The sequence below is a fragment of the Asterias rubens genome, chromosome 17 (genome assembly GCF_902459465.1).
Source record: "Asterias rubens chromosome 17, eAstRub1.3, whole genome shotgun sequence".
Lineage (NCBI taxonomy): Eukaryota > Metazoa > Echinodermata > Asteroidea > Forcipulatida > Asteriidae > Asterias > Asterias rubens.
In genome coordinates, this window is record NC_047078.1 from 689,664 (window position 1) to 704,381 (window position 14,718).

The window sequence follows — 14,718 nt, forward strand, 5'->3', positions numbered from 1 at the left end:
CACAAGAGCTTGAGTTTGGTACTCTTATCTGCTCAGCTACATGTATCATAAGAGCTTGAGTTTGGTACTCTTATCTGCTCAGCTACATGTATCATAAGAGCTTGAGTTTGGTACTCTTATCTGCTCAGCTACATGTATCAGAAGAGCTTGAGTTTGGTACTCTTATCTGCTCAGCTACATGTATCAGAAGAGCTAGAGTTTGGTACTCTTATCTGCTCAGCTACATGTATCATAAGAGCTTGAGTTTGGTACTCTTATCTGCTCAGCTACATGTATCATAAGAGCTTGAGTTTGGTACTCTTATCTGCTCAGCTATATGTATCATAAGAGCTTGAGTTTGGTAACATCTTATCTGCTCAGCTACATGTAGACACCCTACGTTAGAAGGTCCTAAATCATTTCATTGCTTCCCCCCCCCCCCTCCCCCTCCAGTATCTCTTTGTGGACGTCATCAACCAGCAGATCTTCTCAACGACAAATGGCGGGCGGACCTTCATCTATTTCCCGTCGCCGGTGGCGATGACTACCATCTCGATGCATAAGACAGATCCTAACATTATTCTGGGTATGGATGATAACGACAGATATAAACGGGTAAGATTTTTACACAAAATTCTGAATGCGAGCTCGCCCCAAACAAGGCTTAAATGTCCACAGATTTACGTCAAACTTACACACTTTGAAGATAATGATAGTAGAAAGCTTCCCTTGAAATATTACTTGCTGAGGTGCTATAGTTTTTGAGAAATCAGTGAAAAACAAACCACAAAAATAATTTTCGTAGTTTTTTAAATTTCATTCTTGTAACAATAAAAAGGGTGTGTTGAGTGAAAAATGCGGTGAAGTTTTCAAAGAATAAATCACAATCCACAAGTATGGTTTTTATTTTTTATTTTTTCTGATTTGTTTTTCTTCTGTATTTGTAGCTTTGGAAATCAGAAAATTTTGGAGGATCCTGGGTCGCAATTCAAGAGGATGTGAAATCATTTTGGTGGTAAGTTTGAGTTTTTGGGGTTTAATTTTTGGATTGTATTGTTTATTCTTAATCGTGCTAAGCCCAATAGAGTTGCTTAAGCAGTAAATTTTGATTAATCAAATTCTGCTGTTTGCAACATTTAGCATGAAACTAGTCAAAGGCTGTACTTATGGAATGGTAGTTCTGCTGGTAACCTTATCCAGGGCCTAATTTCATAGAGCTGCTTAAGCAAAAAAATCCTTGCTTAGTAAAATCAGATTACCGGCCAAGAATCCACTCAATTGTTATTCTAAGTAAACAACAGCTAAATACCAGTCACAAGCAATGTATATGGCATGAAATTTTGGCCAGTAACGTGTGTAAAATAAGCGAGCTATTTTTGTGCTTAAGCAAATTTTTTGCTTAAGCAGCTCTATGAAGTTGGCCCCTGGTCTTTCCCAAACGAAAACAATAAAAGATTTTTTATTTTTTTAAAGTCCCGTAAGTTGTATTTGAGGTCTTTGATTTGGGTTCTCTATAAATGAATTTGGTTTAATTTTATGTTGATTCATCAATTCTCACTCTGCGCCTAAGGAAAATCTTATGTTTTTTTTCTGACCTTGTAGGGGTGATGATGTGTCCAGTAAGCCGGACACACTCTACGTGGAACGACAGGAGATAACAGGATCTTCAACAGTCGTCATGTCCGAACATTACTTTGATTATGACTACCGTCAAGAGATGGTGATCAGCAATGTGGTGGACTTTGAGCTTCATAGCAATTACATGTTTGCCACCAGACATGCGGATGGTGGAAGGGTTAGTGCTCATCATTATTATAATAATAATAATAATAAGGTATTTATTCCCAATTAGAGACAGACAAGGATGGACAAAACTCAACATGATTCTAACCTCAGTCCACTAGAGTGAGAGAGAGATTTATATAGCCCCTTATACTAGGCCTCAGAGCGCTCTACACAAAAAACTATTGAAGTTTTTGTTCTTTTCTTTGTCTAATACATGAGGAATAATAATAATACACAGTATCGGGAATAGAACCGTTCAAAGGTGCCGGTTGCTAGCAAGCTGACAAATTGAGCAGATAAGTATTGAGGTTGCGTTTGAATGTTGACAGATCAGGTGTGTCCCTCAACTGATGCGGTGCGCAGCTGGAAAAAGCATGGTCTCCGTAGCTTGCCGGACGAGTTTGGGAACTTGGTTGTGAATGACCAGGAATAACCAGCAAGTGTTTGTTTGTCTGTTTTCCCTTCACAGATTGATCGCCGCCAGGCTTCTGATGCTTTAGATAACCGGCCCAAACTCGATCTCTTCGTATCCCACAATGGTGGGAGCTTCGCCAAAGCATCATTTCCAACAGAGCTCGATAAATTGGTGAGTTTGATTTCATTGATCGCCTCTTACTGAGGCTTGGCATGTTGTGGTGGAGTGGATAAAAACATCGGACTCAAGCTCTGGTGTTTCTGTTCAGCAGGGTGGGTTTGAGTCCCAGTCAGGACACTTTTGTCCTTGAGCAAGACACAAGTAACACTGTTATTGCTTCGTCCTCAGTGACACAATCCTTTAATCCTTTCAGCGTGAATGTTTGCTCCCAGGCCTAAAATTGGTTATAAATTGCTTCTCCCCTAATGGGTACAATTGGTTCCTGTGAGGGTAGGTTTTAATTTTCTGGAAAAATCTAAATTTGTTCTGTTTTCATTCAGTATTTGTACATGGCAGATGCGGCAGAACCCTATGTCGTTTGTTTTCGTATTTAAATTTTAACTTTTTGTTTTCTAAAAAAATGTTTCGTTGTTTAACTTTTTAACATTTTTTTAAATTGTTATTCAAAGTGTTCTGTATGAATTAATTCAATTGTTCTTGTTTATAAATAATTCATTATTATAATTTTCATTCAGGATTTCTACATTGCTGATGCCGACGAGGACCAGGTGTTCGTTTGCGTCAATCATGATAAGATCAAAACTAATCTCTACATCAGTGAGATCGCTGGATTGAGCTACTCTCTTTCCCTGGAGAACATTGTATACTACAGTCCGAAAGGTCCTGGCAACACCACCTGGCTGAGGTAGTTTGTTTGTTTGTTTATTTATTTGTTTGTTTATTTATTTGTTTGTTTGTTTGTTTGTTTGTTTGTTTGTTTGTTTGTTTGTTTGTTTGTTTGTTTGTTTGTTTGTTTGTTTGTTTGTTTGTTTGTTTGTTCGTTTGTTTGTTTGTTTGTTTGTTTGTTTGTTTGTTTGTTTGTTTGTTTGTTTGTTTGTTTGTTTGTTTGTTTGTTTGTTTGTTTGTTTGTTTGTTTGTTTGTTTGTTTGTTTGTTTGTTTGTTTAGATCACCAAGGGAACTCTGCAAAGCTCCCACAAGGGGTATAAATGTCAAGCTGGCAACACAAACATTGGTTTAGCGTTTGTGAGTATGAATTGCAAAAAAAAAACAAGAAATTGTGATTTAGTAACGACGACAAAACTAATTGTGGTCATTGTGAAATCAGAATCAGCTTTGGGGATTGGAACCCACAACCTTATTGATTAGGAGAGGAGACTGTTTATGTTACTTCATGATTAACGTCAACGTTTCTTGGATTACGAAAAATCAGAGTTTATTATAAAATAAAAAATATCGTAACTTAAATTTGTGTCTGATTGTAATTCATAGTGTTCTGTATGTATTCTAGTGCTTCTTTTTAGCCTGAGTGAATAAATCAGTCATTAAATAAAAGCCTTTGTTGTTGTTAACAGTCGATATGCTGATGAGGCATTCGTTGATTTACATGAGGTGGAGGGTCTACGAGGTATCTTCATTGCCTCTCAGTTTAACTCCACTAAGGAAGAGTTTGTAGAGAGTAACATGGTGAGCGTCATCACGTACGACAAAGGAGGGGAGTGGAACCCGTTGGATCCCCCACTATCGCAAGAGAAACAATGCACACCGGTAAGTAGAAGCAATCTCAATTTTATTAATTATTTTATATTTTGTTTGATTTTGTCTTAACCCATATTGGCCCAATTCACTTGACGTCATCATCAGAATAATTTTGGAGTCGTCAAACTGGTATCGCCACTTTGCATTATTCATTGAAGTGCACATTTTAGGTGATGCAGCGTTTACATGTAAACCTATTGCCCACCAAAAAGGTGAGCGCGGCACAGTGGCCGCATGTGATGTGCGTGCAATGGGTCAATACATCAATGTGTGTTAGCACTGCATATCTAGTACTTTCCCAAATTCTCTTCATCCCCAATGCAAATTTAACATCTATTAAACTCTATGTTTCTTTGCTGTTTTCCACTCCACAGCCGAGTTGTTCTCTCCACTTGTCGCAGCGTTTCAGCCAGTATTACCCAGGCTCCCGATCGGTGCCAATCTTATCCAAGGAATCCGCCCCCGGTATGATCATGGGAACGGGTACAATGGGGGCGAATCTGGGCGCCAGTACAAACTTTGACGTCTTCAAGTCGTCATCAGCTGGGGCATCTTGGTACAAGGTAAGAAGGTGTAACCTATCGACTTGGCCCAATTTTCTTAAGCAGAAAATGTTGCTTAACAACTGTCTGCTATTGGCAGAAATGAGGAGGATACTAGTCGCAACAAATGGTACTGGTGTTGATGACGAGTTTGGCTGGTAACATTAATCTGGTAAACTTAATTTCATTGTGCTTAGCATTTATTGATTTTTTGCTTAAAGGCAGTGAAAGTGGTGGCAGGAAATGGAAAGTTTTCCTCTACCAATAACACTAGCCAAGAGTACATCGTGTTGGAGCTAGTAAACACCATTTCTCAACTTGTCATTTGGAAAACTAAAAACTGTGTGACATACTTTTCACTGTAATGGTCATATTTCTTGTACTCATTGCAAAGACTGAAAACTAGCTGAGTATACTGTTTAAAATGGCGAGACCAAACGGGCTCTTTTCAGAGCCAACACTCCCTCAAAAGAGAGTTAGTACACGGTGTTGACGGTTGTACCTGCAAGTTTGTTTTTATCCTTCTCAACATGCAATGCTTTAAACATCACTTAATAATCACTGTATCTCGCAAGCCTGAGGATACCAGGGCCCAAGTTCATTGCTCTGCTTACCGTAAGCACAGAATCTGCACTTAGGGAGGCATGGAATTCACTGCTTATATCAAGCGTATTTCACGGGTTAGAGGCGAATGTTGGCTTCTGCGCGTGCGTACTCCACGTTACTAGGCATTCTACACTTTGCTAAGGCAAAAATTTGGCTCTTCCGCGTAAGCGGGGAATCGTGACTGTAATCGCGGAATTCGTCGGTAAGCAGAGCCATTAAATTGGGCCCTGTGAACAAGGGTGTTTGCTATGCAAAACAGAAACTCTTGAGGTTAACCCTTAAGTGTTCTGGGTTCATTTGTGTGCACCACCAACACACTGAACCTATAGCTTAATGTCTCATCCAGAGGTCAAGGAAATTATAGAAAAGTATCTTGCTCAAGGATACTAGTGTCATGATCAGGCCTTGAACTGTTGTGTTTTTTTAACTAATATTACTGTAACTATTTGCTCTAACGTTATTCTAGTAAGAACATGAGAATAATTTGAAATTGTTATTTTTCTGACAGGTTTTAGAGGGGCCTCACTTCTTCTCATTTGGTGACCATGGGGGCGTGTTAGCAGCTGTCAGTCAGTATGGATCCACCAATGAAGTCAAGTAAGCACCAATCAGCAGTCTGGATTATCATAGCTCCGCCTTTTGGATTTGCATATCTCTGCCTCGTTTGCATACTGAGAACCTGTATACTCATGTTAGGATTAAGGATGAGGGCATTTCATACGTGGTATATGTTTGTGCATCTTTCAATGAGGAGGTTGGAAGCGACGTTCAAATTCAATAAAAATGTGCACGGAAATTAATTTGGTATGTGGGAGTGCGGTGTTAAATTATGCTTTTATTTAAACAAGGTTACCAGATAAAATACCATGTAACATGTACAGAATGCAACTGGTATCGTGATTGTAAGCGCAGAGTTCGGCGGTAAGCAGAGCCATGAAATTGGGCCCAGGTCGTAACTGTTTCTTGAATCTTTTTTAAATTAGATATTCAGTGACCGAAGGCGAGGGCTGGACTACAGAGGCATTCAACGATGAGAAGATCATCGTCTATGGGATGATGACCGAACCAGGAGAGAAGACAACAACCTTCACTGTGTTTGGTTCCCTGACTCGTGAACATAGCTGGCTTATTGTGCAGATTGACATGAAAAATGCTCTAGGTAAAAGCACCACACTTACGATATTATGGGTCATATGAAGTTGATGGCTTTGTTCCTAGAGGTGATCGAAGACGACAACGTTCACTGTGTTTGTTTCCCTGACTCGTGAACATAGCTGGCTTATTGTGCAGATTGACATGAAAAATGCTTTAGGTAAAAAGACCACACTTTAAATATTATGGGTCATATGAAGTTGATGGCTTTGTTCCTAGAGGTGATCAAAGACAACAACCTTCACTGTGTTTGTTTCCCTGACTCGTGAACATAGCTGGCTTATTGTGCAGATTGACATGAAAAATGCTTTAGGTAAAAAGACCACACTTTAAATATTATGGGTCATATGAAGTTGATGGCTTTGTTCCTAGAGGTGATAGATTCGCAGCGCCATTTCTTTGTGTGTATAGATGTTCGACCCTGACTAGAATGGGCATCAGGCCTTAAAACCAACATGATGATGGGAACCGGAGGGTCAAGACAGTTGTGTAATGGATTGATCCGCTGGAGTTATTTAAGCTGCCTGTGGTTGTATGCTCCCCAGGGAGTTATAGGAACAACAATGCCTTGGATCGGACAAGTTGGTATTTAAAAAGCCTTTGAAACTGTTTGTTATGAAATGCATATGTTTAGAAAGATCTTTTAAAAGTAGAATATAATGATCCACACAAGTGTCATACGATATTGCACAGTTTTCCTTTTTCGTCGTGATCTAACAATTTTATTTCATAACAAACGGTTTCAAACACTTTTCAAAGACCAATCGATCGATCCAAGGCAACGAGTTCCTTTAAGAAAGTTGGAAGAGTGTTCTAAAAGTACGTCCACTAAACAGATATAGTGATGTTGTAAAGGGCCTTGATCTACAATCCCGGCCCTTTCTTGTTGGCCCCCTGGCCCACCGTTAAATGTTGAGTCTCATTGCACAGTCTGTGCTCCAGCTGGGGTTAACAACATTGACCAGGGGACGGGGAGAGTATGGCCGTGTCCGAATTGGTGACTTCAGCTACGGCTAGTGCACGCGCGTCTGTTATTCTTCAACTCTGACAGACACGCTGATCTAGCCGTAGCTGTAGCCAAAGTCACCAATTCGGACACGGCCTTTGTTTATTGTCACATGGCCTAAGCATTTTGCCCGGAATTGTAGCTACTAGGTCATGTTAGAACTTTTTGACATGTTAATTTCTGTCATGTTAGAACTTTTTGACATGTTAATTTCTGTCATGTTAGAACTTTTTGACATGTTAATTTCTGTCATGTTAGAACTTTTTGACATGTTAATTTCTGTCATGTTAGAACTTTTTGACATGTTAATTTCTGTCATGTTAGAACTTTTTGACATGTTAATTTCTGTCATGTTAGAACTTTTTGACATGTTAATTTCTGTCATGTTAGAACTTTTTGACATGTTAATTTCTGTCATGTTAGAACTTTTTGACATGTTAATTTCTGTCATGTTAGAACTTTTTGACATGTTAATTTCTGTCATGTTAGAACTTTTTGACATGTTAATTTCTGTCATGTTAGAACTTTTTGACATGTTAATTTCTGTCATGTTAGAACTTTTTGACATGTTAATTTCTGTCATGTTAGAACTTTTTGACATGTTAATTTCTGTCATGTTAGAACTTTTTGACATGTTAATTTCTGTCATGTTAGAACTTTTTGACATGTTAATTTCTGTCATGTTAGAACTTTTTGACATGTTAATTTCTGTCATGTTAGAACTTTTTGACATGTTAATTTCTGTCATGTTAGAACTTTTTGACATGTTAATTTCTGTCATGTTAGAACTTTTTGACATGTTAATTTCTGTCATGTTAGAACTTTTTGACATGTTAATTTCTGTCATGTTAGAACTTTTTGACATGTTAATTTCTGTCATGTTAGAACTTTTTGACATGTTAATTTCTGTCATGTTAGAACTTTTTGACATGTTAATTTCTGTCATGTTAGAACTTTTTGACATGTTAATTTCTGTCATGTTTTGTCAGTTATTCCTTATAATATATTGTGCTATTTTATGTAATATAATGTTTGTATCCATCCTGTTATAGGAGGTGCGCTGTTGGATGTGGCTGGAAAAAAAGAAACTTTTATTCAAACCGATTGCTATTTTTTTTCTGGCAGGACCAAACTGCACCAAAGATGATTATAAGAGTTGGTGGCCCGGCGAGGAGTTCCCTGGTACCCACTGCCTGCTGGGTAAGAAGATGGTGTATGAGCGACGTATCGCACATGCTGTGTGCTACAACGGACAGAACTACGATCGCCCGGTATCCGTACAGAACTGCACGTGTGAAAGGGAGAACTTTGAATGGTGAGCCGTTGTCTTGAACAATAGACTTATCCATTAGGCTCCGCCCACGACACACCTGTGAGCAAGAGCATGTGAGCCTCTCAAATGCCTTTCTGCATAACTCTGCCGCCCGCACCAAGCATACGCGCATGCATGTCGGACTTTATTTGTCGGACCTTAGTTGTGTTGTGATTGGTCAATACGCAATAGCTCCAGCAGAGCTTAATGGATCGGTCTATTAAGAGGGCCATAAGTTAGAAAGCTTTTCAGCAGAAAGTTTTACTCTCGCTAAACAAGAACTTGAAGGGAACCCAGCGTTTTTCAGCTGCATGTTATTGTTGTTTTTGTAAAAATGTAGAATAAAGATTATAAGCTTGGAAACAGTGATGGTGATTCTTTAAAAAAAAACTTGATTTGTTATTTTTTCCAGGAACAATATTACCTCCGGTTTAACGACCCAGCACTCTAGGCAGTCTCCCTTTTTTAGGGATTGTCTAAGGAGCATGCAACTATTTTTCCAATATCAAGTGATTAGCCTCAAAGGAAACTTACTGGGTTAATATTAATGTTTTTCTTGTCTTTTCTTTGGTAGTGATTTTGGGTACATGGAGGTATCGGACTGGCAGACGTCTTGTATACCTGACCCAGAAAGCCCAATTGATCCCCATCAGATACCCACGCCCTGCCCAGAAGGATCATTCTATCGACGAACCAAAGGGTAAGATCCAGCCTTAATCATAGCTCTTTTATCTCTTAACCTTTTTTACTATGCCTCATACATATTCATGACCGAGAGTCAAGTTCTTACTGGTCCATTCATCATCACGTGCCATGTGCTATTTTTGCTATTTACCAAGCGGGCACGCAAGTATTAATGCAGCCCAGGCGCTATTCTACTTGTCATGCGCATTTACCATTGTGCAACCGGTCAGCCCAGGTGCTGTTCTACTTGTCATGCGCTTTTCGATCGTGGTACTGTTTCTTACACACGCACAAACATCGCTTTAGCTAGCGACATCCGTCAAACATACAGTATCATTGTGCATTTTATTTCAGTCGTCATTTTCCCTTGCTCAAAACAACTGAATATGTAAACAGGTATAACATGGTTTATTTCGGGTGACTAGTCAATATGCGGTCCCATCGGTAGTGGAATTTGGCACCCTGGTTCCCTCGGCTTCGCCTCGGGAACTAGTTCGTCAACTTCCATTACCTCGGGTGGCTAAAATCGACTAGTCACCCTCTAACCATGTTATATTTGTATAGTAGACCATGGCCTGCTTTCATAGAGCTCTTAAAGGTATGGCCATATTCGTGTGCCTGCACAGTGAAATCCTATAGCTTATGAGCCTCTTGGAACGGGCTCGATTAACAAGACAGTCTCCCTAAAACTAAACCATATGAGAAAATCTGACCCCTGTGACATGTCATGACCCAGAAGTCTAGTTCACCGGAACCAAGCTTAAAAATGTTTGAATATTCACAAGACTTGCTTAGTCTTATTGGTCCCCCCCCCCCCTAAACAAAAAAAATAATAATAATATATAGAATAAAAATCTACGGCAAGCATTTGATAATTTTCATGTGACCTTTGACCCACAGATACCGCAAGGTCGAAGGTGATTCGTGCAGCGGGGGTGAGGAGTACATGTATGAGGCAGATCAGGTGATGTGTCCAGTGAGAGGTGAGTTTCATGAATATTCATTAGGGGTCATGAGGGGTCAAATTTACATGGTCTCTAAGAACAACTAATTCAAATAGATATGACCTTGTTGTACATACCCACAATGCACTGTATCAAGTCTGCAAGATTCAAAACAGTGACAACCTCCTTGCAATTGCATGAAGAAGTTGTCCTGAACTAAATAAAAAAATAAAAATCTGAAATACTGCTTGCAAAAATTGAACAGAAACTAATCGAGAGATTCAACCTAGGACCAATTTTATAGAGCTGCTTTTGCACAAAATAATTTGGTTACCACCCGAAGAACCATGTTTTCGTGTACAATTTATGACTGGTATCCTGCTCATTTTTGCTAAGCAGGAAATTGTAAGGCAATTTTTTCTTCTTGAAGACGTTTTTTTCTGATTTCTTTTAGAAATGCCAGAGTTTTTGCTGTACGCCACTCGGACGGAGATCCATCGCTACCTGTTGAATAACGATCAGGATGAGAGATTGAACCTTGGTGTGACTCTACAAGCAGCGATCGCTGTAGACTTTGATTGGCATAGTAACTGTCTGTACTGGGCAGACATCGTTGAAGATGAAATCCATGTAAGTTGGGAACTCACCACTATTTTTTTTTTACTTCCTGCTCAAATATGGATCCCTAAGGCGCTGGGTTTTGATACCTTTCGTAGATCTAATTTTTGGCCATGACATAAATTCCTACTCACTGTGAATAAAGATGTGTGTGCTATTATTTACATGCAGAAGTTTGAGCTTCATTGGTCGTCAAGTTGTTAAGAAAAAAAAGAGAAAAAAAATCGCTGAACAACGTTTTCAGGAGAGTCACATAAGTACGTTGTACATGCTAAAATAATTGTTGTCTCACTGAGACCTTGTTTTACTCATTTCTCAAAAACTACAGCACTTCAGCAAGTATTTTTTTATTTATTTAACAGATTTAAATGTAGGCTGCTATTAGGCAAATCGGTATAAGCCACTTGCAGCTGATATATACCTAAAGAACTGAATATACTTCTTTACTATAAAATAACCTTTTTTTTTTTCGCTCATAGAAATACTGCTTGGATAACGGAAACCACACGATAATCGTAGATAGCCGTATGTCTACAGTAGAGGGCCTTGCTTTTGATTGGTTGGCTATGAACCTTTACTGGGTCGACTCAGGACTGAACAAGATTGAGGTCGCTCGTCACGATGGACGTTTCCGTCGGACCATCGTCAATGGTTCACTGGACAAACCTCGTGCGATTGCATTGGATCCAAAGAAAGGGTAAGAACACATTTGGTGAAAATTAGTTTTTAGTGACTGTTTTCCAAGGGAAATGTTATTCCTCCGTTTTAAAACTGGACTTTTTTATATATTTTTTTAAGATCAAATTCTAAAAGAATACATATAATAGGCCTCAGAGTAGGGCTTTTAAAACTATAGATACATTTTAATAATTAGGGTTCGTGCTCGCAAGTTTTTGAGCTCACATGCTTTCGCGCTTTGCACTCAGAGTTCAGTTTTTTTCTCGACAGCCTATCACATCTTATTATTCATTCCGTCTGTTCATCCACACTAAAAGGGAAGGTATTCATTTGGTAATCGCTTTTAAAAGTAAAAAACTTTAACAGAAGCCTCCGATTGTATAAAGCATTTTGAAAATCATTTCACTATGAAGTAATGTGGTAATGGCAATAGATATCAGTTTTTATCCCCCAAAGTTTGAATTTTAGAATCGTTACTGTCAAAACGTTTGTTCAGATAATGTTTTTCAATCATGGATTATTCTTTCTGCGAGGACATAACCAGTATGGTTTTTTTTTGCGTTATCTAAAAAACGCTACTACCTTTTGAAGTTCAATTCAATTTTAAGTTGTTAAATACTACATTTATAAAGGATTGAAACAATCAACAGTTCCTAAACCAAAGGTATGCATGACCTTTATCTATACCCTTATTCATTTTGTTGTTAAGACAGAGCATTTCTGCTGTCTCTTATGGTTTCCTATGCCTTCAAAAAAGGACTTTTTTTATTGCATTTTTCAAAATTCAATTATCTATAACAAAGAGTGTTGATCACGAACATGAATTTTGATCAAATATTGGACAGTGCTTGTATAGCGCTATTCCAAAGAGCATGATAATAGTGCTTTACAATGGAACACTCATATACACCAAAGTTGCGAAAAATAGACAAAGCAAAACAATAATAATTTCTTAGCAAAGCAACTACCCCCTCTTTTGCAAATGTTCATCTTGCTCCCTTTTCAGAATGATGTATTGGACAGATTGGGGCAGCTCTCCCCACATTCGTAGTGCCAGCATGGACGGTAGTAATATCCGCTATGTGATCTCCACCAACATCCATTGGCCTAACGGTATCGCTATCGATGATCAGACGCAGAAGTTATACTGGACCGATGCTTACCTTGACCGAATTGAGATGGCCGAGCTGGACGGCTCTCATCGACGGGTCTTGCTGAGTGAGAATGTACCCCATCCATATGCTATAGGGATTTATAAGGTATGTCAAGAAATCATTTTTAGAATTTTCCTGAAGATGATCAGAGCAAATTGATCGAAATGTTGAATTGTTTTAACCAATAGTTCTTTTGAGAACCAACACTGCTCAAAAGAGATTTCAAATGGTACTGGACACCTACAGTATTTTTCCAAGACCAATATTCTCACTTGGTGTATCCCAACACATGCATGTAATACAAAATCTGTGAACATTTTTACCCAATTGGCCATCAAAGTTGCGAAATAATAATGGAAGAAAAAACACCCTTATTTGGGTAAGAATTTACCTCTTTCTCAAAAAATCCATTTCTTCTCACAATTTTTCATACTATCAACAGCTCTCCATAAATAGGTTTTTATGCTAACAATTACTTTTGAGTAATTACCAATAGGGTAATGAATTGATCAAAATAATCATTTCTTTCTCAGGATGAAGTGTACTGGGATGACTGGTCCCAAGAAGCCATCCTCAAGGCCAATAAGTACACCGGGGAGCAAAGGTTTACCGTCAAGGGAAATCTCAGTGGAGTTATGGATCTTAAGGTCTTCCACAACGCTTCTCAACAAGGTGAGGCTGTGTATGAATAAGCGGCTATGGCTACTGCTATGGCTAGATTTCTGCAGCAACACGCGTGGAGGTATAGGATGTCCTTAGCAACACCCTTAGCAACATTTGTAGCCGTGGCTGTACGGCTATGGCTAGATTTCCACAGCATCATGCATTGAAGTATAGGATGTCCTTAGCAATACCCTTACCAACAGACATAGCCGTAGCTGTAGACGCCAGTTTGGATATGGCCGAAGTTCAGATAAAACGGAATGGTGGCTTCAGATTGGCTGCTTTGTGATAGAAAAAGCATTAATAACTTTGATATGAATATGGTTGGAAAGATGTTTTTAAAAGTAGAACATAATGATTCACACAAATTTCCTTTGAAATGGTGTGTTTTTTGTGTAATGTCATGAAAAAAACACGGTCCGCTAATTTGTTGAAGCAACAACACAAATGACTCCTCAAATTATCCAGTTTAGTTATTATTGCTATTATTGTTATTCTACATGGCATGCCATGTATATATTTATTGAGTATGTCTTCTGTTGGTAGGGGACAATCCGTTAGAGGTCCAAAACGGAGGATGTCATGACAGGGATTCAAACCAACACTCTAATGACGTAAAGGAACATGTTATTTATATTATTTATTTTATTTTAAATCTTTAGACATACACAATAGTTACAAGTTGTACAGGGGCTGTCAAGGTTAAAACAAAAGTATAAAAACTGTCATGTTGCCTTGGATCGGTCGAGTTGGTCTTTAAAAAGCGTTTGTAACCATTTGTTATCAAATGCATATGGTCGACTAACACGGTCGGCCATTTATGGGAGTCATTTTTGACTCCCATCGACTTTTGTTAGCAAAAGGAAAACCACGCAATTTTGGGGCAAATTTGTGTGGATCATTGTATTTTACTTTCATAACATCTTTCCGACCAATGCACTTTGTGTATCACGACTTATATATCAAACAACAAACCTGTGAAAATTTAGGCTCAATCGGTCATCGGAGTCGGGAGAAAATAACGGGAAAACACACTGTTGTTTCCGCTCTTTTCGCCATGTCATGACATGTGTTTAAAATAAATCCGTAATTCTCGCTATCGAGAATTGATATTGTTTTAATGTTTTTTCAAAAAGTAAAGCATTTCATGGAATAATATTTCAAGAGAAGTCTTTCACCATTACCTTCTGTAAACCCTGTAAATTATTTGAAAATCTGTGAACTTTTTTTTTTTCTGAAGTGTATAATGGCTTTAACCACCAGGGCCCAATTTCATAGAGCTGCTAAGCACCAAAATTTGCTTAGCATGAAATTTCTTCAGGATTATCGACTAAATTTCCATTTGTTGCATACTGCTTGTTACTGTATTCAGCTGTTGTTTGCTTATCCTGAAAATCACGCGGAAATTTGGCTGGTTATCCTGTTTTTATCAAGGAAGAAATTTCATGCTTAGCAAATTTTTG

The 14,718-nt window shown here is 38.5% G+C and overlaps 1 protein-coding gene across 2 annotated transcripts in view; it reads left to right on the top strand.

The window, feature by feature from the left end:
- LOC117301323 (sortilin-related receptor-like) overlaps nucleotides 1-14,718 on the top strand; it is a 58,419-nt gene that overhangs the window by 9,920 nt on the left and 33,781 nt on the right. For both annotated transcript variants that reach the window (XM_033785216.1, XM_033785217.1), the window contains exons 3-18: nucleotides 433-594; nucleotides 927-994; nucleotides 1,582-1,774; nucleotides 2,234-2,350; nucleotides 2,875-3,044; nucleotides 3,713-3,905; nucleotides 4,271-4,459; nucleotides 5,553-5,641; nucleotides 6,028-6,203; nucleotides 8,328-8,517; nucleotides 9,089-9,214; nucleotides 10,099-10,181; nucleotides 10,597-10,772; nucleotides 11,240-11,457; nucleotides 12,445-12,697; nucleotides 13,126-13,264. In XM_033785216.1, coding sequence (XP_033641107.1) covers nucleotides 433-594; nucleotides 927-994; nucleotides 1,582-1,774; nucleotides 2,234-2,350; nucleotides 2,875-3,044; nucleotides 3,713-3,905; nucleotides 4,271-4,459; nucleotides 5,553-5,641; nucleotides 6,028-6,203; nucleotides 8,328-8,517; nucleotides 9,089-9,214; nucleotides 10,099-10,181; nucleotides 10,597-10,772; nucleotides 11,240-11,457; nucleotides 12,445-12,697; nucleotides 13,126-13,264 — 2,542 coding nt within the window. The remainder of the gene's footprint in view (nucleotides 1-432; nucleotides 595-926; nucleotides 995-1,581; nucleotides 1,775-2,233; nucleotides 2,351-2,874; nucleotides 3,045-3,712; nucleotides 3,906-4,270; nucleotides 4,460-5,552; nucleotides 5,642-6,027; nucleotides 6,204-8,327; nucleotides 8,518-9,088; nucleotides 9,215-10,098; nucleotides 10,182-10,596; nucleotides 10,773-11,239; nucleotides 11,458-12,444; nucleotides 12,698-13,125; nucleotides 13,265-14,718) is intronic.